The sequence below is a fragment of the Chamaea fasciata genome, unplaced genomic scaffold (genome assembly GCF_029207755.1).
Source record: "Chamaea fasciata isolate MVZ Bird 193981 ecotype frontalis unplaced genomic scaffold, bChaFas1.0.hap1 SCAF_31, whole genome shotgun sequence".
NCBI lineage: Eukaryota > Metazoa > Chordata > Aves > Passeriformes > Sylviidae > Chamaea > Chamaea fasciata.
Genome location: NW_027094116.1, coordinates 3,021,973 through 3,046,284, shown reverse-complemented (window position 1 = coordinate 3,046,284; position 24,312 = coordinate 3,021,973). Strand labels below are relative to the sequence as shown.

The following is a 24,312-nucleotide window of genomic DNA, read 5'->3' as shown; positions in this document are numbered from 1 at the left end:
TTCCGCGCCTCGCTACTTCCGCCGCCTCACCACTTCCGTCGCGTCACTTCCGGCGCCTAGCGGAAGCGGACATCGGCGGGCGGCGATGGCGGCGGCGGGGCCGCGCCGGCTTTTCCCGGCAGGGGGGCGGAATCCTGCGGGAACGGGCCGGGATCCCCCGGGAACGGGCCGGGATCCCCCGGGAACGGGCCGCGCCTCGCTGGCGATGCTCCGCGCGCTGCTGCTGGCCGCGCTGGCGGCGGGTGAGGCCTCCGGGAGGGCGGGGGAGGGGGCGCCGGGGGCCGTGGGAGCTTCGGGCTCCCGTTCCCGCTTCTCCCGGCGCCGTTCCCGCTTCGCCCGGCGCCGTTCCCGCTTCTCCCGGCGCCGTTCCCGCTTCTCCCGGCGCCGTTCCCGCTTTTCTCCCGGCCCCGTTCCCGCTTCTCCCGGCCCCGTTCCCGCTTCTCCCGGCGCCGTTCCCGCTTCTCCCGGCCCCGTTCCCGCTTTTCCCCATTCCCATTCCCGGCTGTTTTTCCCGGTGCCATTCCCGCTTTTCCCGGTGCCATTCCCGGCTGTTTTTCCCGGCCCCATTCCCAGTTTCCCCAATCCCATTCCCGCTTTTCCCGGCCCCATTCCCGCTTTTCCCGGCCCCATTCCCGGCTGTTTTCCCCATTCCCATTCCCGGTTTCCCCATTCCATTCCGTCTGTTTTTTCCCGGCCCCATTCCCGCTTTTCCCGTGCATTCCCGGTTTCCCATTCCCATTCCCGCTTTCCCCATTCCCATTCCCCGCTTTTCCCCATTCCCATTCCCGGTTTCCCCAATTCCCATTCCTGGTTTCCCCATTCCCATTCCCGGTTTCCCCATTCCATTCCCGTCTGTTTTCCCGGCCCCATTCCCCGCTTTTCCCGGTGCCATTCCCGGTTTTCCCGGCCCCATTCCCGGTTTCCCCATTCCCGGTTTTCCCGGCCCCATTCCCGGCTGTTTTCCCCATTCCCATTCCCGGTTTTTCCCGGCCCCATTCCCGGTTTTCCCGGTGCCATTCCCGGCCGTTTTTCCCGTTTTTCCCAGGGCCGTGCCGGGGGAATTCCGTGCAGAGGAAGATTTACATCCCGCTGAACCGCACCGCGCCCTGCGTGCGCCTGCTCAACGCCACCCACCAGATCGGCTGCCAGTGTGAGAATCCCGGGAATCCCGGGAATCCCGGGAAATTCCGGGAACCCGGGGGCTGTCAGGGGGGCCTCCAGCAGTGGGAGATCAGCGGGAATCCCGGGAATTTGGGGAGCTCTGGGAATTCCGAGGGCTGTCCGGGAGCTCCTGGTGACCCTGCCAGTGGGAGAGCCCTCCGCTCCCTGCCCGCCTTTCCGGGGAAATCTGGGAATTCTGGGGCGACAATTCCCACATTCCCACCCCGCAGCTCTTCCCATCAATTCCTCATCGTCCTGCCCCGCCTTTCCCGGGGAAATCTGGGAATTCTGGGGCGACAATTCCCACATTCCACCCCGCAGCTCCTCTCTCAATTCCTCATCGTCCTGTCCAGCTTTCCCGGGGAAATCTGGGAATTCTGGGGGCGACAATTCCCACATTCCCACCCCGCAGCTCCTCCCTCAATTCCTCATCGTCCTGCCCGGGTTTTCCAGGGAAATTTGGGAATTCTGGGGGCGACAATTCCCACATTCCCATCCCTCAGTTCCCCTCTCCCCCCATCCGTTTTTCCCCACAAAACCCTCGGGATCCGGCAGAATCCTGGGAATCCCGGGGGCACAATTCCCACATTCCCACCCCTCAGTCCCCCTCTCCCCCCATCCCATTTTTCCCCACAAACCCTCAGGATCCGGTGGAATCCTGGGAATCCCGGGGCACAATTCCCACATTCCCGCCCCTTGGTTCCCCTCTCCCCCCATCCCGTTTCTCCCCACACACCCTCAGGATCCGGCGGAATTCCGGGAATCCCGGGGGACAATTCCCACATTCCCGCCCCCTCAGTTCCCCCTCTCCCCCCTCTCCCATTTTTCCCCACAAACCCTCGGGATCCGGCGGAATCCCGGGGCACAATTCCCACATTCCCGCCCCTCGGTCCCCCTCTCCCCCCGTCCCGTTTTTCCGCACAAACCCTCGGGATCCGGCGGGATCCTGGGAATCCCAGGGGACAATTCCCACATTCCCGCCCCTCGGTCCCCTCTCCCCCCGTCCCGTTTTTCCGCACAAACCCTCGGGATCCGGCGGGATCCTGGGAATCCCGGGGGCACAATTCCCACATTCCCGCCCCTCGGTCCCCCTCTCCCCCCATCCCGTTTTTCCGCACAAACCCTCGGGATCCGGCGGGATCCGGCCGCCTTCCCGGGCCGATCCCGCCCTTCCCGCGGCAGCCTCTCTCCGCGGCGACACGGGCGTGATCCACGTGGTGGAGCGCGAGGAGGATCTGCGCTGGGCGCTTTCCACCGGCCCCAACCCCCCGTACATGATCCTGCTGGACGGCCGCCTCTTCTCCAGGTCAGCCTCGGGAGTTTCGGCATCGGGAAGGGCCGAAATTCCGGCCGGGAGGGCCCACGCGTCACCAGCGCGTCGGGCCGGCGGAGCGTCCCCCGCTGCCCTTGGCATTCCAGGGATTTCTTCCTGCCAAACTCCGGTTTTCCCCCTTCTTGGTTCGCTTTGAGCCCCCGCGGGCGCTCGCCGAGCTGCGGGATGTTGCTCCCGGGTTTTCCGGACGCACCGAAATCCACCCCGGGGCCCCTTCGCCTGGGGAAAAGCGGCCTGGAATTTGCTCCCCGCTGCTCTTCCCAGCCTTTTAGACCCTCCCGAGGGTTAAAATCCCGGCATTTTTCCTTCGTTTCCTTGGTTAATCCCTGAATTCCGGCTCTTCCGGGATAAAATCCTCCATTCCAGCCCCGTTTTGCCCTTTCCCGGGGAGGTTTTGCTGCGCCTCGGGGGAACCTCCCGGATTTGCAGCCTGCACTTTCCTCCTTGCCGCTTCTCCCCCTCGTTTTCGGCCCTTCCAAGACAAAAATCCGGGGATTTTCCCCTTCCTTCCCTCAGCTGATCCCCATATTCCCAGTTTTCCTGGATAAATCCAGAATTCCGGCCCCGTTTTTCCCGTCTCCAGGGAGATTCTGATGCAGCTGAAGGGAACGTCGCGGGTCTCCCGGCCTGGCCGTGGCCGCCGCGTCTCCCCGCCCCTCCGCAAGGCTTCTCCCCGGACTTGAAGTGTCCCAATGATGGATTCGGTGAGGAAAATTCCCCGCTTTCCCCTTCTTTTTACCCGTTTTTTCCCCTCCCATCCCCATTTTTTACCAGTTCCCCCCGTTTTTTCCCTCAATTTTCCCCGTTTTTTCCCCCATTTTTCCCCATTTTTCCCCCCATTTTTTCCCCGTTTTTCCCCTCCCCCTCCCATTTTTTGACCATTTCCCCCGTTTTCCCCCCATTATTCCCCGTTTTTCCCCTCCCACTCCCATTTTTGACCATTTTCCCCCGTTTTCCCCCCGTTTTTCCCCCCTCCCTCCCCCGTTTTTTGACCATTTCCCCCCGTTTTTCCCCCATTTTTTCCCCGTTTTTTCCCCTCCCACTCCCATTTTTGACCATTTCCCCCCGGTTTTTCCCCCTTTTTTCCCCCGTTTTTCCCCTCCCCCTCCCATTTTTGACCATTTCCCCCGTTTTCCCCCCCAGTATTCCCCGTTTTTTCCCCCTCCCACTCCCATTTTTTGACCATTTTCCCCCGTTTTCCCCCCGTTTTTTTTCCCCTCCCCTCCCCGTTTTTGACCATTTCCCCCCGTTTTTCCCCCATTTTTCCCCGTTTTTTCCCCCTCCCACTCCCGTTTTTGACCATTTCCCCCCGTTTTTTCCCCCATTTTCCCCATTTTTCCCCCATTTTTCCCCATTTTCCCCCCATTTTTCCCCTCCCATTTTTGACCATTTTCCCCCCATTTTTCCCCCATTTCCCCCCGTTTTTTCCCCCATTTCCCCCATTTTTCCCCCATTTTCCCCCGTTTCTTCCCCCATTATTCCCCATTTTCCCCTCCCACTCCCGTTTTTGACCATTTCCCCCCGTTTTTCCCCCATTTTCCCATTTTTTCCCCCATTTTTCCCCCCATTTTTCCCCCCATTTTTCCCCTCCCCTCCCTGTTTTCCCCCGTTTTTTTCCCCCATTTTCCCCCCATTTTTCCCCTCCCATTCCCCATTTTTGACCATTTCCCCCCTGTTTTTCCCCCGTTTTTCCCCCGTTTTCCCCCGTTTTCCCCCATTTTCCCCTCCCCTACCCATTTTTGACCATTTCCCCCATTTTTCCCCCATTTTCCCCCGTTTTTTCCCCCGTTTTCCCCCGTTTTTCCCCCATTTCCCCCCGTTTTTCCCCTCCCCTCCCCGTTTTTGACCATTTCCCCCCATTTTTCCCCCATTTTTCCCCATTTTTCCCTCCCGTTTTTGACCGTTTCCCCCCGTTTGTGCCCCCTTCCCAGGGGTTTACTCCGAGGCGTACGGCCCGCAGTTCGCCCACTGCAACGGCTCCCTGTGGAACCCCGGCGGCAGCGGCGTCTCCTACGAGGATTTCCCCTTCCCCATCTTCCTGCTCGAGGACGCCAACGAGACCCAAGTGATCAAAGAGGTGCCGGAAACTCGGCAGCGCCGAGGAGATCCCGGGATTTCTCCCTCTGGGATCTGGGCGGGGAAAGGGAAAAGCGAAAAAATCCGTTCGAAGTTCCTTTTAAATCCGGGGGGAAATCGCGAAAACCGCCAAGATCCGTTCAAATGCCGTAAAACCCGCGGGGGGATCCATCTCGAAGGCGCGAGAATTCCCAGAAATCGCGAGGGTTTCTTCAGATCCGTTGTGAATCTGTGCGGATTCACGGGAATCCGTGGAGATTGATGGAATTCCGTGGGGAATTCGCGGTCCGGCGGGATCTCTTCGATCCCGTGGGAATTCACAAGGCTGACGGAGACCGGTTAAAAGCTGTTAAAAATCCTCGAGAAACCGTCAAGAATCGATCGAAAAACCCGTCTTAAAAATTGCTCCGAGCTCTCGAGGGTTCCGGGAACGATCCCGTAAAATCTCGCGGATTTTTTTTGTAGAAAAATCCCCAAAACCACGTGAAATATCGTCGAAAAATCATTAAAAAATCCTTGGAGGACGCTGTAAAAAATCCACCCGAAACCTCTTAGAAGAGCCCGTCGAAAGTCTTGAAAGTTTCGTGGAAAATCATAAAAAGCAAACCAAAAAAAAAAGATTCCATAAAAATTCCAAGAAAATCCCCCAAAAATAATAATAATTTTAAAAAAATCCCCCCATTTTTTTAAAAAAAAACCCCAAAAACTTCCTAAAAAATTCCGAAAAAAATCCCAAAAGGTTCCAAAAAAAGCCCATTCCCCCCCAATTCGATAAAAAAATTGAAAAAAAATTGAAAAAAAATTGAAAAAAAATTGAAAAAAATTTTTAAAAATTCAAAAACATTTCAAAAGCAATTCGAAAAACATTCGAAAAACTTGAAAAAGATTCGAAAAAGATTCGAAAAAAAACTCGAAAATAATTCAAAAAAATTTGAAAAAATTCCCAAAAAAATCGAAAAAAATTCAGAAATAATTGAGAAAAAATTCGGAAAAATTCGAAAAAAAATTCAAAAAAATTTGAAAAAAAATTTGAAAAAAAATTTCAAAAAAATTCGAAAAAATTCGAAAAATTCCCAAAAAATTCCCAAAAAATTCCCAAAAAATTCCCAAAGCCCCCCTGCCCGAGTGCCGGCGGTCGGTTAACCCTTTCCCGGCCGGCTGTGTTCTCCCCCGCAGTGTTTCCGCGCCCACAACCTCCCGCCGGGCTCGGGCCGGGCGCCGCGCTTCCCGCTGTGCGCGCTGCAGCTGCTGGCGCACATGCACGCCGCCGGCAGCACCGTCACCTGCATGCGCCGCAGCTCGCTGCAGAGCGCCTTCAGCATCAACCCCGGTGAGTGTGCCCGGATTCCCGGAATTCCCGGGAAATTCCCGGGAAATTCCCCGCTCTCCCCCCCGGGCCCTGCTCCCTGCAGAGCGCCTTCAGCATCAACCCCGGTGAGTGTGCCCGAATTCCCGGAATTCCCGGGAAATTCCCGGGAAATTCCCCGTTCTCCCCCCCGGGCCCTGCTCCCTGCAGAGCGCCTTCAGCATCAACCCCGGTGAGTGTGCCCGGAATTCCCGGAATTCCCGGGAAATTCCCGGGAAATTCCCCGCTCTCCCCCCGGGCCCTGCTCCCTGCAGAGCGCCTTCAGCATCAACCCCGGTGAGTGGCCCGAATTCCCGGAAAATTCCCGGAATTCCCGGGAAATTCCCCGCTCTCCCCCCGGGCCCTGCTCCCTGCAGAGCGCCTTCAGCATCAACCCCGGTGAGTGGCCCGAATTCCCGAATTCCCGGAATTCCCGGGAAATTCCCGTTCTCCCCCCCCCGGGCCCTGCTCCCTGCAGAGCGCCTTCAGCATCAACCCCGGTGAGTGTTCCCGAATTCCCGGAATTCCCGGGAAATTCCCGTTCTCCCCCCGGGCCCTGCTCGCTGCAGAGCGCCTTCAGCATCAACCCCGGTGAGTGTTCCCGAATTCCCGGAATTCCCGGGAAATTCCCGGGAAATTCCCCGCTCTCCCCCCGGGCCCTGCTCCCTGCAGAGCGCCTTCAGCATCAACCCCGGTGAGTGGCCCGAATTCCCGGAATTCCCGGGAAATTCCCCGTTCTCCCCCCGGGCCCTGCTCGCTGCAGAGCGCCTTCAGCATCAACCCCGGTGAGTGTTCCCGAATTCCCGGAATTCCCGGGAAATTCCCGGGAAATTCCCCGCTCTCCCCCCGGGCCCTGCTCCCTGCAGAGCGCCTTCAGCATCAACCCCGGTGAGTGGCCCGAATTCCCGGAATTCCCGGGAAATTCCCCGTTCTCCCCCCGGGCCCTGCTCGCTGCAGAGCGCCTTCAGCATCAACCCCGGTGAGTGTGCCCCGGAATTCCCGGAATTCCCGGGAAATTCCCGGGAAATTCCCCGCTCTCCCCCCGGGCCCTGCTCCCTGCAGAGCGCCTTCAGCATCAACCCCGGTGAGTGTTCCCGGAATTCCCGGAATTCCCGGGAAATTCCCCGCTCTCCCCCCCCCCCGGGCCCTGCTCGCTGCAGAGCGCCTTCAGCATCAACCCCGGTGAGTGTTCCCAGAATTCCCGGGAAATTCCCGGGAAATTCCCCGTTCTCCCCAGGCCCTGCTCCCTGCAGAGCGCCTTCAGCACCTCTACCCCGGTGAGTGTTCCCAAATTCCCGGAATTCCCGGAATTCCCGGGAAATTCCCCGTTCTCCCCCAGGCCCTGCTCCCTGCAGAGCGCCTTCAGCACCTACCCCGGTGAGTGTTCCCAAATTCCCGGAATTCCCGGAATTCCCGGGAAATTCCCCGTTCTCCCCAGGCCCTGCTCCCTGCAGAGCGCCTTCAGCACCAACCCGGGTGGGTATTCCCAGAATTCCCGGGAAATTCCCTGTTTTTCCGGGGTTTTCGTGGAATTTCCCTGGTTTTTGCCTCGTTTCTGCAGTCATCCCGATCCCTGGGCTGTTTCCTCTCTTCCCAAACATTTCCTCTGGTCCCTTGGTGGATTCCAGCCCGTCTCCCATCCGTTCCCGCCTTTTTCCCACAAAATCCTCCTCAGCAATTCCCTTGAATTTCCCCGGTTTCCCCCTTCCTTGGCAGCCCCAGGATCCCGTCAATCCCTCCCAGCTCTCCCTGGATTCCCGCCCAAAATTCCCCCGGACCTTCCGTTTCCCGCCGACCTTCCGCGGGGTTTTCCGGGTTTTTTCCGGGTTTTTCCGGGTTTTTTCCCGGCTCCCGGCACGTTCTTCCCGTCGTTCCGCAGAGATCGTGTGTGACCCGCTGCTGGATTACAACGTTTGGAGCTCCCTGCAGCCCATCAAATTCCTCGGGGCAGGTGGAGCCCGAGCAGCGCCTCATCCTGGCCGCCGCCCGGGTGAGTGTCCCGCGGGAATCCCGGGAAAACGGCCCGGGAACAGCCCGGGAAAAAATCCCGGGAAAAAATCCCGGGAAAAAATCCGGGGAAAAAATCCCGGGAAAATCCTGGAAACAGCCCGGGAAAAAATCCCGGGAACATCCTGGGAACATCCCGGGAAAATCCCGAGAAAAATCCTGGGAAAATCCCGGGAAAATCGCAGAAAAATCCCGGGAAAATCCTGTGAAAATCCCGGGAAAATCCCTGGAAAAAATGCCGGGAAAATCCCGGGAAAGTCGCAGAAAAATCCCAGGAAAATCCTGTGAAAATCCGGGAAAATCCCTGGAAAAAATCCCAGGGAAATCCTGGGAAAAATCCTGGGATAATCCCAGGAAAGTGCCAGGATAATCCCTGAAAAAACCCCAAGGGGAATCCTTGGGAAAAATCCCTGGGAAAATCATGGAGAAAATCCCTGGGAAAATTTTGGAAAGTCTTTGAAAAAAATCCTCGAGAAAACCCCTGAAAATTCCTTTGAAAATCCCTGGAAAAATCCTGGGAAAAACCTCGGTCAGCTCCCGGGAAGTCCCAGGAAAAATCCCAGGAAAAGTCCCAGGAAAAGCCTGGAAAGACCTCGGGAAAAATCCCTGGAAAACTCATTTGTCTGGAACGTTCCTGTGCTATTCCCACTTTTTCCATGAGCACATCCCCCGGTTTTCCGGCGCGTTCCCCGTTTTTCCATGAACACATCCCCCGGTTTTCCGGCGCGTTCCCTGTTTTTCCCGGCGCACATCCCCCGGTTTTCCGGCGCGTTCCCCGTTTTTCCCCGGCGCACATCCCCCCGGTTTTCCGGCGCGTTCCCCCTTTTTCCCGGCGCACATCCCCCGGTTTTCCGGGGCGTTCCCGGTTTTCCAGGTGGACCAGCCGCTCGTTTTTCTGGAACGTGGCCCCGGGCGCCGAGGGCTCCGTCGGCTCCTTCGTGGCGCTGCTGGCGGCGGCGCAGGCGCTGCAGGCGGCCCCGGGGGCGCAGGCCCTGCCCCGGAACGTGCTCTTCGTCTTCTTCCAGGGGGTGAGAGCCTGGAAAACCCGGCCCTTCCCGGGCCCTTCCCTTTTCCTTCCCTTTTCCTTTCCTTTCCTTCCCTTTCCTTTCCTTTCCATTCCTTTCCTTTCCTTTCCTTTCCTTTCCTTTCCTTTCCTTTCCTTTCCTTTTCCTTTCCTTTCCTTTCCTTTCCTTTCCTTTCCTTCCCTTCCCTTCCCTTCCCTTCCCTTCCCTTCCCTTTCCCTTCCCTTCCCTTCCCTTCCCTTCCCCTCCCCTCCCCTCCCCTCTCCTCCCCTTTCCAGTTTTTCCAAGTCTTTTCTCTTTTTTCTCTTTCCTCCCTGTTTTTCTTCCCCTCTTTCCTTTTCTTTCCCCCTTTTTTCCCTTTTATTTCCCTTTTTTTTCCCTTATCCTTCCTTGTTTTTTTTTTCTTTCCCCCTTTCTCCTTGCCCTTCCCTTCCCATTCCCTTTATTTCCTTTTCCGCGGCTTTTCCAATTGTTTCTTGGGTTGTTTTTTTCCCTTTCCCTTTCCCTTTCCCCTTTCCCTTTCCCCTTTCCCTTTCCCTTTCCCTTTCCCTTTCCCTTTCCCTTCCCCCTTTCCCTTTCCCTTTCCCTTTCCCTTTCCCTTTCCCTTCCCCCCTTTCCCTTCCCCCTTTCCCTTTTCCCGGCCGGAATTCCAGGATTTCTCCCTGTGTTTCCAGGAGACCTTTGATTACATCGGCAGCTCCCGGCTGGTGTTCGACATGGAGCAGGGGAAGTTCCCGCTGCGCCTCGACAACGTCGGCGCCTTCCTGGAGCTGGGGCAGGTCCGGCCCCGACTCCGCGGGGGAGCGCCCGCAATTCATGGAATTCCCTCCCTGGGCTCCCCCCGCGCCCGCAATTCATGGAATTCCCTCCCCGGGCTCCCCCCGCGCCCGCAATTCATGGAATTCCCTCCCCGGGCTCCCCCCGCCCGCAATTCATGGAATTCCCTCCCTGGGCTCCCCCCGCCCGCAATTCATGGAATTCCCTCCCCGGGCTCCCCCGCGCCCGCAATTCATGGAATTCCCTCCCCGGGCTCCCCCCGCGCCCGCAATTCATGGAATTCCCTCCCCGGGCTCCCCCCGCGCCCGCAATTCATGGAATTCCCTCCCTGGGCTCCCCCCGCGCCCGCAATTCATGGAATTCCCTCCCCGGCTCCCCCCGCCCGCAATTCATGGAATTCCCTCCCTGGGCTCCCCCCGCGCCCGCAATTCATGGAATTCCCTCCCTGGGCTCCCCCCGTGCCCGCAATTCATGGAATTCCCTCCCTGGGCTCCCCCCGCGCCCGCAATTCATGGAATTCCCTCCCTGGGCTCCCCCCGCGCCCGGAATTCATGGAATTCCCTCCCTGGGCTCCCCCCGCACCCGGAATTCATGGAATTCCCTCCCTGGGCTTCTGTTTCCCTGGAATTCCCTCCCTGGGCTTCCGTTTCCCGGAATTCCCTGAGGTTTCCCTGGAATTCCCTCCCTGGGGTTCCATTTCCATGGAATTCCCTCCCTGGGGTTCCGTTTCCCAGAATTCCCTCCCTGGGGTTCCGTTTCCCTGGAATTCCCTGATTTTTCCCTGGAATTTCCTGGCCGGGAACCCAAAATTCCCATTCTGGGGCTGGGTTTTCCCTGGAATTCCCTCCCTTTTCCCTGGAATTCCGGGAGCTTTCCCAGACTTCCCTCCCCGGCCGTTTGGCAGGTGTCCCTGAGGAACGACTCGGTGCTGTGGATGCACACGGATCCCGTTTCCCGCCAGAACCGATCCGTGGACGCCCAGGTGAGCCTGGAATTCCCGGGAATGTTCTCATCCCGAAAAATCCCGGCCTGGAATTCCCGGGAATGTTCTCATCCCGAAAAATCCCGGCCTGGGATTCCCGGGAATGTTCTCATCCCGAAAAATCCCGGCCTGGGATTCCCGGGAATGTTCCCAATCCCAAATTTCCCAGCCTTTTCCCGGTGCAGACCCTGCTGGCGGCTCTCTGGAATTCCCAGAATTCCCAGGTTTTTTCCCGGAATTCCTGGGGGTTTTCCTAGTTTTTTTTCCCAGAATTCCTTGTTTTTCCCCTGCCTTTCCCAGGTTCCGCCCCTCCTGGCTGCTCTCCAGAATCCCCAGAATTCCCATTTCCCCCCAGAATTCCCATTTTCCCCCAGAATTCCCATTTTCCCCCCAGAATTCCCATTTTCCCCCAGAATTCCCATTTTCCCCCAGAATTCCCATTTTTCCCCCAGAATTCCCGGGTGTCTCCCTTTTTTCCAGGTGAGGACCTTACTGTCCACTGTCCAGAATTCCCGGAATAATTCCCGGAATTCCCGTTTTTTTCCCCCCCAGGTGCAGTCCCTGCTGTCCGCCCTCCGGAATTCCCGGAATAATTCCCGGAATTCCCGGGTTTTTTCCCCCCCAGGTGCAGTCCCTGCTGTCCGCCCTCCGGAATTCCGGCTCGGCCGTTCCCAACATTTCCCTGCGGGAGCCGGGCGTTTCCCAGCCCCTCCCCCCCTCGTCATTCCAGAGGTTCCTGCGGGCCCGGAGCATCCCGGGGGTGGTGCTGAGCGACCACAGGACGGCCTTCCGGAACAGGTGCGATCCCGCGATTCCGGGAATTCCTGGGAATTCGGGACGCGTGGAATCGGGAATTCTGGGACAGGTCCAACCTGGGAATTCTGGGAATTCCTGGGAATTCGGGACGCGCGGAATCGGGAATTCTGGGACAGGTAAAACCCGGGAATTCTGGAATAGGTCAAACCTGGGAATTCTGGGAATGCTGGGACAGGTAAAACCCAGGAATTCTGGAATTCTGGGAATGCTGGGACAGGTCAAACCTGGGAATTCTGGGAATGCTGGGACAGGTCAAACCCGGGAATTCCGGGAATGCTGGGACAGGTAAGAAACCTGGGAATTCTTGGAATACTGGGATAGGTAAAACCAGGGAATTCTGGGAATGCTGGAATAGGTCAAACCTGGTAATTCTGGAATTCCGGGAATGCTGGGACAGGTCAAACCTGGGAATTCTGGGAATTCCGGGAATGCTGGGACAGGTCAAACCTGGGAATTCCGGGAATGCTGGGACAGGTCAAACCTGGGAATTCTGGGATTTCCGGGACAGGTAGAAGGCAGGAATTCTGGAGCCGGTGCGATTCCGGCAATTCCGGCAGGATTCGGCTCTTCCCGCGGGAATTTCCTCCCGAGGATCCGCCGGGATCCCGGGAGCGGCCGGGCCGGCCCTCGGGTTCATTCCCGGCCGGAGGCGCGGCCGCCCTTCCCCGGGGGTTTCGCTGGAATTGTTTCGGGGTCGTTGCTCCGCAATTCCCGCGGGGGGTTTTCCTGGGATCAGCTCCCGGCCCCCCCGGCCGGCTTCTCCGAAGGAATTCTGGGACGGGATTGGGAATTCCAGGGGCTTTCCGCGGATTTCCTTCGATGCCGGGGGGAATTCTTCCGGAATTTCCACGGAGTGGGGCTCCAAAATTCCAGCCCCGGCCTGGAAAAATCCCTGGAGTTCTGATCAGAAAAGCTTTGGAATCCCAGAATTCCTGGGAAATCCCTGGGGAGCAGCTTTGGGCTTCTGGAAGCGGGGAATTCCTGAGCCCTTTCCCAGCAGGAAGTTTTGGGGATTTGGGGGATTTTTTATCCCCAGCGATTTCCAGGGGAATTCCCGTTCCCGTCGGGGTCATTCCCGGTTTTTATCCCGAGGTGTTTCCAGGGGAATTCCCGTTCCCGTCGGGGTCATTCCCGGTTTTTATCCCGAGGTGTTTCCGGGGGAATTCCCGTTCCCGTCGGGGTCATTCCCGGTTTTTATCCCGAGGTGTTTCCGGGGGAATTCCCGTTCCCGTCGGGGTCATTCCCGGTTTTTATCCCGAGGTCTTTCCGGGGGAATTCCCGTTCCCGTCGGGGTCATTCCCGGTTTTTATCCCGAGGTCTTTCCGGGGGAATTCCCGTTCCCGTCGGGGTCATTCCCGGTTTTTATCCCGAGGTCTTTCCGGGGGAATTCCCGTTCCCGTCGGGGTCATTCCCGGTTTTTATCCCGAGGTTTTTCCAGGGGAATTCCCGTTCCCGTCGGGGTCGTTCCCGGTTTTTATCCCGAGGTGTTTCCGGGGGAATTCCCGTTCCCGTCGGGGTCGTTCCCGGTTTTTATCCCGAGGTGTTTCCGGGGGAATTCCCGTTCCCGTCGGGGTCATTCCCGGTTTTTCCGCCCAGGTATTTCCAGAGCGTTTACGACACGGCCGAGAACCTCGGGCTGCGCTATCCCGAGGGCCTGAGCCCCGAGGAGCGGCTGGAGCACGTCACCGACACCGCCACGGTGCCGCCGCGTTCCCGGGAATCCGGGAATTCCGGGAATTCCGGGAGTTGGGAGCCGGGGGAGTCCTGGGAGTCGGGAGCTGGGATTTGGGGTCCGGGGGGGTTCCTCGGATTTGGGATCTGGGGAGTTCCTGGGATTCGGGATCCAGGAGATTCCCGGGATTCGGGATCCAGGAGATTCCCGGGATTTGGGATCCAGGAGATTCCCGGGATTCGGGGTCTGGGCGGGAATGGGAACTGGAGGGGAAGGTGGGAAAAGATGGGAGGGATTCGGGATTGGGGGAGGGAGGACAAGGTGGGAAAAGGGGCGGGAAGCAACGCCGAGGGAGCTGGGAATTGTGGGAAGGGAGGGAAGATCCCGAAATGAAGGGCGGGAAGGAGCTGGGAACTTTGGGATAGGGAACTTTGGGATCGGGAACTTTGGGATGGGGAACTTTGGGATCTGGGAACTTTGGGATGGGGATCTTTGGGATTGGAAAGTTTGGGATCGGGAACTTTGGGATGGGGAACTTTGGGATTGGGAAGTTTGGGATGGGGATCTTCGGGATCTGGGAAGTTTGGGATGGGGATCTTTGGGATGGGGAAGTTTGGGATGGGGATCTTTGGGATGGGGAGCTTTGGGAGGTTGGGGATTGGGAGCTTTGGAACCTTTGGGATGGGGAGTTTTGGGATGCGTGCGGGGGGCGTCCCGGGCGGCGTTTCCCGGGCGTTTGGGAATTTCCGGCTGACGCCCGTGTCCCGCAGGCGCTGGCCCAGGTGGGGACGCTGCTGGCCCGGGCCCTGTTCACCCTGGCCGGGGGAAGCGCCGGCGCCGAGAGCGTCCGCGCCGACCCCAGGACGGTGAGAACGATCGACGGGAATGGTGGGAATGTGCATTGGGAATGATGGGAATGGTGGGAATGTGCATTGGGAATGGTCAATGGGAATGATGGGAATGGTCATTCCGGGGGAAGCGCCGGAGCCGAGAGCGTCCGCGCCGACCCCAGGACGGTGAGAACGATCGACGGGAATGGTGGGAATGTGCATTGGGAATGGTGGGAATGGTCATTGGGAATGGTCATTGGGAATGTGCATTGGGAATGGTCAATGGGAATGTGCATTGGGAATGTGCATTGGGAATGTGCATTGGGAATGGTCAATGGGAATGTGCATTGGGAATGGTCAATGGGAATGATGGGAATGGTCAATGGGAATGATGGGAATGGTCATTCCGGGGGAAGCGCCGGCGCCGAGAGCGTCCGCGCCGACCCCAGGACGGTGAGAACGGTGGGAACGGTCATTGGGAATGGTGGGAATGGTGGGAATGTTCATTGGGAATGGTCAATGGGAATGATGGGAATGTGCATTGGGAATGTGCATTGGGAATGTGCATTGGGAATGGTCAATGGGAATGATGGGAATGGTCATTCCGGGGGAACCGCCGGAGCCGAGAGCGTCCGCGCCGACCCCAGGACGGTGAGAACGATCGACGGGAATGGTGGGAATGTGCATTGGGAATGGTGGGAATGGTCATTGGGAATGGTCATTGGGAATGTGCATTGGGAATGGTCAATGGGAGTGTTGGGAATGGTCATTCCGGGGGAAGCGCCGGCGCCGAGAGCGTCCGCGCCGACCCCAGGACGGTGAGAACGATCGACAGGAATGGTGGGAATGTGCATTGGGAATGGTCATTGGGAATGTGCTTTGGGAATGGTCATTGGGAATGGTCAATGGGAATGATGGGAATGGTCATTCCGGGGGAAGCGCCGGAGCCGAGAGCGTCCGCGCCGACCCCAGGACGGTGAGAACGATCGACGGGAATGTGCATTGGGAATGATGGGAATGGTGGGAATGTGCATTGGGAATGGTCAATGGGAATGATGGGAATGGTCATTCCGGGGGAAGCGCCGGCGCCGAGAGCGTCCGCGCCGACCCCAGGACGGTGAGAACGATCGACGGGAATGTGCATTGGGAATGGTCATTGGGAATGTGCATTGGGAATGGTCAATGGGAATGATGGGAATGGTCATTGGGAATGGTGGGAATGATGGGAATGGTCATTCCGGGGGAAGCGCCGGCGCCGAGAGCGTCCGCGCCGACCCCAGGACGGTGAGAACGATCGACGGGAATGGTCATTGGGAACGGTGGGAATGGTGGGAATGGTCATTGGGAATGGTCATTGGGAATGGTCATTGGGAATGTTGGGAATGGTCATTCCGGGGGAAGCGCCGGCGCCGAGAGCGTCCGCGCCGACCCCAGGACGGTGAGAACGATCGACGGGAATGTGCATTGGGAATGGTCATTGGGAATGTGCTTTGGGAATGGTCAATGGGAATGATGGGAATGGTCATTGGGAATGGTGGGAATGATGGGAATGGTCATTCCGGGGGAAGCGCCGGCGCTGAGAGCGTCCGCGCCGACCCCAGGACGGTGAGAACGATCGACGGGAATGGTGGGAATGTGCATTGGGAATGTGCATTGGGAATGGTCAATGGGAATGTTCATTGGGAATGGTCAATGGGAATGTTGGGAATGGTCATTCCGGGGGAAGCGCCGGAGCCGAGAGCGTCCGCGCCGACCCCAGGACGGTGAGAACGATCGACGGGAATGGTCATTGGGAACGGTGGGAATGGTGGGAATGGTCATTGGGAATGGTCATTGGGAATGGTCAATGGGAATGGTCAATGGGAATGGTCAATGGGAATGATGGGAATGGTCATTCCGGGGGAAGCGCCGGCGCCGAGAGCATCCGCGCCGACCCCAGGACGGTGAGAACGATGGGAATGGTGGGAATGTGCATTGGGAATGATGGGAATGGTCATTGGGAACGATGGGAATGATGGGAATGGTGGGAATGGTCATTGGGAATGGTGGGAATGTTGGGAATGGTCATTCCGGGGGAAGCGCCGGCGCCGAGAGCGTCCGCGCCGACCCCAGGACGGTGAGAACGATGGGAACGGTCATTGGGAATGGTGGGAATGGTGGGAATGGTCATTGGGAATGATGGGAATGGTGGGAATGTGCATTGGGAATGTGCATTGGGAATGTGCATTGGGAATGTGCATTGGGAATGGTCAATGGGAATGATGGGAATGTGCATTGGGAATGTGCATTGGGAATGGTCAATGGGAATGGTCAATGGGAATGTTGGGAATGGTCATTCCGGGGGAAGCGCCGGCGCCGAGAGCGTCCGCGCCGACCCCAGGACGGTGAGAACGATCGACGGGAATGGTGGGAATGTGCATTGGGAATTCTGGGAATGGTCATTGGGAATTCTGGGAATGCTGGGTCTCCACCATTAGCCCGGTTTTCCTGCAATGCCCCGGGTTGAAAGCCCGGAGATTGGACTCCTCCATTTTCCGGGAATTCCCGGAATTAGAATCCCCAGGTTCCCTGGAATCCTGGAATTAGAACCCCAGGGGTTTTTTCTGTAATCCCTGGGATCAGAATCCCCGATTTCCCCGGGATTCCCATTCCCATCCCTCTCCTGCGGAATTCCCGCTCCTTTCCCTCCCGCCCCTGAACTCCCTGCCTGGGATTTTCCCTGGTGGAATTCCGGGATTTTCCCTGAGGGAATTCTGGGATTTTCCCTGAGGGAATTCCGGGATTTTCCCTGATGGAATTCTGGGATTTTCCCTGAGGGAATTCCGGGATTTTCGTGAGGGAATTCCGGGATTTTCCCTGATGGAATTCCGGGATTTTCCTGAGGGAATTCCGTGTTTTTCCCAGGTCACTCGGCTGCTCTATGGGTTCCTGATCAACTCCAACAATTCCTGGTTCCAGTCCCTGATCAAACCCGACCAGACGGGGATCCTGGGTGAGCCACCGCCGGGAGCAGCAAATTCCCGAGTTTCCCGCTCTCATTCCCACTGCTCCCGCTCTCATTCCCACTGCTCCCGCTCTAATTCCCACTGTTCCCGCTCTAATTCCCACTTTTCCCGCTCTCATTCCCACTTTTCCCGCTCTCATTCCCACTGTTCCCTGCTCTAATTCCCACTGTTCCCGCTCTAATTCCTGCTTTTCCTGCTCTAATTCCCACTGTTCCCGCTCTAATTCCCACTTTTCCCGCTCTAATTCCCACTTTTCCCGCTCTAATTCCCACTTTTCCTGCTCTAATTCCCACTGTTCCCGCTCTAATTCCCACTTTTCCTGCTCTAATTCCCACTTTTCCTGCTCTAATTCCCACTTTTCCTGCTCTAATTCCCACTGTTCCCGCTCTAATTCCCACTTTTCCCACTCTAATTCCCACTTTTCCCGGCTCTGATCCCCGTTTTTTCCCTGCCTGTCGTTCCCGTGTCCCTCAATTCCCATTTCCCTCAATTCCCATTCCCGGTCCCCTTTTTCTTGTTCCAAATCCCATTTTCCCCGTTTCTCCCATTCCCAATCCCACTTTTCCCATTCTTTTTCCCATTTTCCCAGTGTTTTCCCCGTTTCTCCTCTTCCCAATCCCGTTTTCCCCGTTTTTCCCATTCTTTTTCCCATTTTCCCGTTTTTTTCCCCGTTTCTCCCATTCCCAATCCCACTTTTCCCATTCCCCAATCCCATTTTCCCGGTGTTTTTCCCGGTTTTCCAGGCCCGTCTCCCCAGCACTACGTGGCCGTGTCCAGCCAGAATTCCTGTTTCTCTTCCCAATCCCATTTTCCCTGTTTTTCCCATTCTTTTTCCCATTTTCCCGGTGTTTTCCCCGTTTCTCCCGTTCCCCAATCCCATTTTCCCGGTGTTTTTCCCGGTTTTCCAGGCCCGTCTCCCCAGCACTACGTGGCCGTGTCCAGCCCCACCAACACGACGCAGCTGCTGCAGGCCGTGCTGGGAAACCTCACCGGGACCAGGGTCAACCTCAGCCGCGAGGAGTGCCAGAATCCCGGGAAAATCCCGGGAACGCTGCACCAGGTGAGCCCGGGAAAACCGGGAATTGGGCTCCGGGGGGACGGGAATGGGATTTCGGTGCCAGAATCCCGGGAAAATCCCGGGAACGCTGCACCAGGTGAGCCCGGGAGAACCGGGAGAACCGGGAATTGGGCTCCGGGGGGACGGGATTCCTGGTTTCCCATGTAGAACTCCCGTCTTTTCAGCTCTAATTTCCATTTTCCCGGCTCTTATTCCCGTTCTCCTGGCTCTGATGCCTGTGTTCCCGTTCCTTCTCCCGGCTCTGATTCCCGCTGTTTTTCCCACTCCTCCCGGCTCTGATTCCCATTTTCCCCGGCTCTGATTCCCGTGTTCCCGGCTGTGATTCCCGTTCTTTTTCCCGCTCCTTCTCCCGGCTCTGATTCCCATTTTCCCCGGCTGTGATTCCCGTGTTCCTGGCTGCGATTCCCGCCGTTTTTCCCGCTCCTTCTCCCGGCTCTGATTCCCATTTCCCCGGCTCTGATTCCCGCTGTTTTCCCCGGCTCTGATTCCCGCTGTTTTTCCCGCTCCTTCTCCCGGCTCTGATTCCCATTTTCCCGTTCTTTTTCCCGGCTCTGATTCCCATTTTCCCCGGCTCTGATTCCCGTGTTCCCGGCTCTGATTCCCGCTGTTTTTCCCGCTCATTCTCCCGGCTCTGATTCCCGTTCTTTTTCCCGCTCCTTCTCCCGGCTCTGATTCCCGTGTTCCCGGCTGTTTTTCCCGCTGTTTTTCCCGGCTCTGATTCCCGTGTTCCCGGCTGTTTTTCCCGCTCATTCTCCCGGCTCTGATTCCCGTGTTCCCGGCTGTTTTTCCCGCTGTTTTTCCCGGCTCTGATTCCCATTTTCCCCGGCTGTGATTCCCGTGTTCCCGGCTCTGATTCCCGTGTTCCCGGCTGTTTTTCCCGCTGTTTTTCCCGGCGACGATTCCCATTTTCCCCGGCTGTGATTCCCGTGTTCCCGGCTCTGATTCCCGTGTTCCCGGCTCTGATTCCCGCTGTTTTTCCTGCTCCTTCTCCCGGCTCTGATTCCCATTTCCCCGGCTGTGATTCCCGTGTTCCCGGCTCTGATTCCCGTGTTCCCGGCTGTTTTTCCCGCTGTTTTCCCCGGCTGTGATTCCCGTGTTCCCGGCTCTGATTCCCGTGTTCCCGGCTGTTTTTCCCGCTGTTTTCCCCGGCTGTGATTCCCGTGTTCCCGGCTGTGATTCCCGTGTTCCCGGCTGTTTTTCCCGCCGTTTTTCCCGCTCCTTCCGCTGGCAGCTGTTCGAGTTCTGGTGGGCGCGGGGCTGCGTGCGCTCGGGCGTCCGCCTGTCGCCCGCGCTGTCGCCGGCCTTCGAGCTGCGCCGCTGGGACTCGCGCGACTTCTCCACCTGGACCGAGAGCCGCTGGAAGGACATCCGCGCCCGCATCTTCCTGGTGGCCAGCAGGGACATGGAGGTGACACTGGGGACACTGGGGACACTGGGGACACTGGGGACACTGGGGACACTGGGGATACTGGGGACACTGGGGACACTGGGGACACTGGGGACAGTGGGGATACTGGGGATACTGGGGACATTGGGGACATTGGGGACACTGGGGACACTGGGGACACTGGGATACTGGGGACCCTGGGGACACTCAGGGGACATTGGGGACACCCCGGGGACAGGGAGAGGACAGAGGGACAGGGGGGGCGGGGACATGGAGGTGCCAATGGGGACGCCCTGGGGACACTGCGGGGACACTGCGGGGACACAGGGGGGACAGGGAGGGGGACACAGGGGACAGCAGGAGGGACCCTGGGGTCATCCCAACCCCAAATTCCCAGCTCCCCAATCCCAAAAACTCCCAGAATTCCCAGTCCCGGAATTCCCGTTTCTCCAGCTGCTGACGCTGTTCCTGGGGCTGCTGCTGCTGCTGCTCCTGTCCCCCGATCCCAGCGATTCCTGGGACAAATCCCCAAATCCCAAATCCCCAAATCCCAAATCCCCAAACCGCCGATCCCAAGTTCCCGGAATTCCCGTTTTCCCAGCTGCTGACGCTGTTCCTGGGGCTGCTGCTGCTGCTGCTCTTGTCCCCCGATCCCAGCGATTCCCGGGACAAATCCCCAAATCCCAAATCCCCAAATCCCAAATCCCCAAATCCCCAAATCCCCAAATCCCCAAATCGCCGATCCCAAATTCCCGGAATTCCCGTTTTCCCAGCTGCTGACGCTGTTCCTGGGGCTGCTGCTGCTGCTCCTGTCCCCCGATCCCAGCGATTCCTGGGACAAATCCCCAAATCCCCAAAGTCCCCAAATCCCAAATCCCCAAATCCCCAAACCACCGATCCCAAATCCCCGGAATTCCCGTTTTCCCAGCTGCTGACGCTGTTCCTGGGGCTGCTGCTGCTGCTCCTGTCCCCCGATCCCAGCGATTCCTGGGACAAATCCCCAAATCCCCAAAATCCCAAATCCCCAAATCCCCAAATCCCAAATCCCCAAACCGCCGATCCCAAATCCCCAGAATTCCCGTTTTCCCAGCTGCTGACGCTGTTCCTGGGGCTGCTGCTGCTGCTCCTGTCCCCCGATCCCAGCGATTCCTGGGACAAATCCCCAAATCCCAAATCCCCAAATCCCCAAAATCCCAAATCCCCAAATCCCCAAAGTCCCCAAATCCCCAAATCCCAAATCCCCAAATCCCCGATCCCAAATTCCCGGAATTCCCGTTTTCCCAGCTGCTGACGCTGTTCCTGGGGCTGCTGCTGCTGCTCCTGTCCCCCGATCCCAGCGATTCCTGGGACAAATCCCCAAATCCCAAATCCCCAAACCGCCGATCCCAAGTTCCCGGAATTCCCGTTTTCCCAGCTGCTGACGCTGTTCCTGGGGCTGCTGGTGCTGCTGCTGTCGCTGCTCTGCACTTTCCTCATCAGCTCCAAGGCCGAGCTGCTCTTCGGGCCCCCGGCCCCGCCCGGCCCCGGCGGGTACTGACAGCTCCGGGAAAAAACGGGAATTGCCCCTGGAAAGAGCCACGGAATGGGCCTGGGACACCTCGGGAATCTCCACGGGAAACTCCTGGGAAACCTCGGGAATCTCCACGGAAAACTCCTGGGACACCTCGGGAATCTCCACGGAAAACTCCTGGGAAACCTCGGGAATCTCCACGGAAAACTCCTCGGAATGGGCCTGGAAAACCTCGGGAACCTCCACGGAAAACTCCTGGGAAACCTCGGGAACCTCCACGGAAAACTCCTGGGAAACCTCGGGAATCTCCACGGAAAACTCCACGGAATGGGCCTGGAAAAAAACCGGGAATTTCCTTTGGAAAACTCCTGGAAAACCTTGGGAATTCTCCTCAGAAAACTCCATGGAATGGGCCTGGAAATCCTCGGGAATTTCCTTTGGAAAACCGCTGGAGAAGCCGGGGTCACCCCCAGGAATCTCGGCCGGAGAATGCCCGAGGTGTTCCCGGGAAACGGGGAGAATTCCCAAAATTCTGGGTTGGATTCGATGCCCTGAGTGGGAAATTGCCGGAATTTCCCCGGAATTCCGTCCTTTTTCCCAAAACCCAGAGCGGGGAAGGGTAAAGGGGGGAATTCTTTGGGAATTGGGAGGAATTCCAGGAGGGTCTGGGAATGTCCCATCGGAAAAATTCCCTTTTTTTTTTTTTCTTCCCTGGGATTTGTAAATATTTGAAATAAATCCACGGAATTCCCAAGGAATTTTCTGTAATTCCAGGTTTTTTTGTTCCCTCGGGGGAGCCACAAAAAAAAAAAAAAATTTAAAAGGGAAAAAATTCTGGGAATTGGGATTTGGGGCGGGGTGAAAGGGATGGGGCTTGGATCCCAAAAAATTCCTGGAAAAGGGCTGGAAATTCCTGGAAAAATGGGAATGGGACTGGAAATTCCTGGGGAAAAAAATGGGAATTCCTGGGGAAAAAAAGGGGAATTGGGCTGGGAAGGGGCTGGAGAATCCCAAATCCCAAATCCTGATGGGAAGAGCCAGGAAAGAAATGGGAAGAGCCAGGAAAAAGGGGAAAGGGATGGGGGACAGAAAAAGTGGGAAGAGCTGAGGAAAAAATGGGAAGAGCCGGAAGAAAAGGGAAAGAGCCAGGGGAAAAAAAAGGGGAAAGCAGGAAAAGGGAAAAACCAGGGAAAAAAGGGGGAAACCAGGAAAAAAAGGGGAAAACCAGGAAAAAAAGGGGGAAAAGCTGGGAAAAATGGGGAAAAACCAGGGAAAAAAAAGGGGAAAAAAACAGGGAAAAAAAAGGGGAAAAACCAGGAAAAAAAGGGGGAAAAGCCAGGAAAAAAGTGGGAAGAGCTGGGAAAAAAGGGAAAAAACGGGAAAAAAGGAGAAAAGGGGAAGCGCTGGGCCCGTTCCCGACTGGAATGATTCCCGGCTGGAATGATTCCCGGCTGGAATGATTCCCGGCTGGAATGTTTCCCGGCTCGTTGATTCCCGGCTGGAATGAGGCCCGGAGCCGCGGGCGGCCCCAGCTGCGGCCCGGCCGGGAATGATCCCAAAAATCCCCGCGGGGAGGATGGAGGGGGAGCTGGGATGGGAACGGGGGATGGAGAACCGGGAATGATCCCAAAAATCCCCCGGGGGGGGATTGGGAATGGGGGATGGAGAACCGGGAATGATCCCAAAAATCCCCGCGGGGAGGATGGAGGGGGAGCTGGGATGGGAACGGGGGATGGAGAACCGGGAATGATCCCAAAAATCCCCCGGGGGGGGATTGGGAATGGGGGATGGAGAACCGGGAATGATCCCAAAAATCCCCCGGGGAGGGCGGGGGGAGCTGGGATGAGGGTTTGGGGTTTGGGATGTGGGAGGAGCCGGGAATGATCCCAGAAAACTCCCGGAGCGGAGGGGAGGGGATCGGGATTTGGGAATGGGGGATTTGGGAACTTGGGGTTCGGGATTGGGAATTTGGGGTTCAGGATTGGGAATTTGGGGTTCGGGATTGGGAATTTGGGGTTCGGGATTGGGAATTTGGGGTTCGGGATTGGGAATTTGGGGTTCGGGATTGGGAATTTGGGGTTCGGGATTGGGAATTTGGGGTTCGGGATACGGGAATTTGGGGTTCGGGATCTGGGAATTTGGGGTTCAGGATTGGGAATTTGGGGTTCGGGATTCGAGAATTCGGGGTTCGGGATCTGGGAATTTGGGGTTCAGGATTGGGAATTTGGGGTTCGGAGCTCGGAATTTGGGGTTCGGGATCTGGGAATTTGGGGTTCGGGATTCGGGGTTCGGGATTTGGGAATTTGGGGTTCAGGATTGGGAATTTGGGGTTCGGGATTTGGGATTTTTGGGGTTCGGGATCTGGGAATTCGGGGTTCGGGATTTGGGGTTCGGGGTGCGGCTGCCCTGGGAATGTTCCGGGAGCCGCTCCGGGCTCTGCTGCTCTGTCCCCGTCCCCGTCCCTGTCCCCTCTGCGCTGTCCCTGGCGCTGTCCCTGGCGCTGCTGCTCCTGCCTCTGTCCCGGCTCTGACCCCGTCCCCGTCCCCGTCCCTGTCCCCATCTTGTGTCGCTGTCGTTGTCCCCGTCCCTGTCGCTGTCCCTGTCCCCGTCCCTGCCGCTGTCCCTCTCCCCTGTCGCTGTCCCCTGGCTCTGCTGTCGCTGCTGGCGCTGTCCCCTGTCCCCGCTGTCCCCTGTCGCTGCTGGCGCTGTCCCCGCTGTCGCTGCTGTCGCTGCTGTCGCTGCTGTCACTGCTGGCGCTGTGGCTGTCCCCTGTCCCCTGTCCCCGCTGTCCCCTGTCCCCGTTGTCCCCTGGCTCTGCTGTCCCCTGTCCCCGCTGTCCCCTGTCCCCGTTGTCCCCTGTCCCCGCTGTCCCCTGTCCCCGTTGTCCCCTGGCTCTGCTGTCCCCTGTCCCCGTTGTCCCCTGGCTCTGCTGTCCCCTGTCCCTGCTGTCCCCTGTCCCCGCTGTCCTCTGTCGCTGCTGGCGCTGTGGCTGTCCCCTGTCCCCTGGCTCTGCTGTCCCCTGTCCCCGCTGTCCCCTGGCTCTGCTGTCGCTGCTGGCGCTGTCCCCTGTCCGCGCTGTCCCCTGTCCCCGCTGTCCCCTGTCGCTGCTGGCGCTGTGGCTGTCCCCTGTCCCCGCTGTCCCCTGTCGCTGCTGGCGCTGTGGCTGTCCCCTGTCCCCGCTGTCCCCTGTCCCCGCTGTCCCCTGTCGCTGCTGGCGCTGTGGCTGTCCCCTGTCCCCGCTGTCCCCTGTCCCCGCTGTCCCCTGTCCCCGCTGTCCCCTGTCGCTGCTGGCGCTGTGGCTGTCCCCTGTC

The 24,312-nt window shown here is 58.0% G+C and overlaps 1 protein-coding gene across 1 annotated transcript; it reads left to right on the top strand.

Annotated features, from left to right (window-relative positions):
• Window positions 1-55: 55 nt before the first annotated feature.
• On the top strand, window positions 56-21,759 carry NCSTN (nicastrin). Its single transcript, XM_066206884.1, is given in 19 exon segments — window positions 56-242; window positions 1,046-1,150; window positions 2,344-2,467; window positions 3,078-3,139; window positions 3,142-3,198; window positions 4,426-4,571; window positions 5,747-5,900; window positions 7,795-7,850; window positions 7,852-7,922; window positions 8,803-8,950; window positions 9,619-9,723; window positions 10,626-10,703; window positions 11,329-11,501; window positions 13,116-13,218; window positions 13,962-14,057; window positions 16,926-17,013; window positions 17,935-18,086; window positions 19,336-19,512; window positions 20,906-21,759. Coding segments are annotated over 19 exon segments (2,175 nt in total). The 5' UTR covers window positions 56-85; the 3' UTR covers window positions 21,029-21,759.
• Window positions 21,760-24,312: the final 2,553 nt, after the last annotated feature.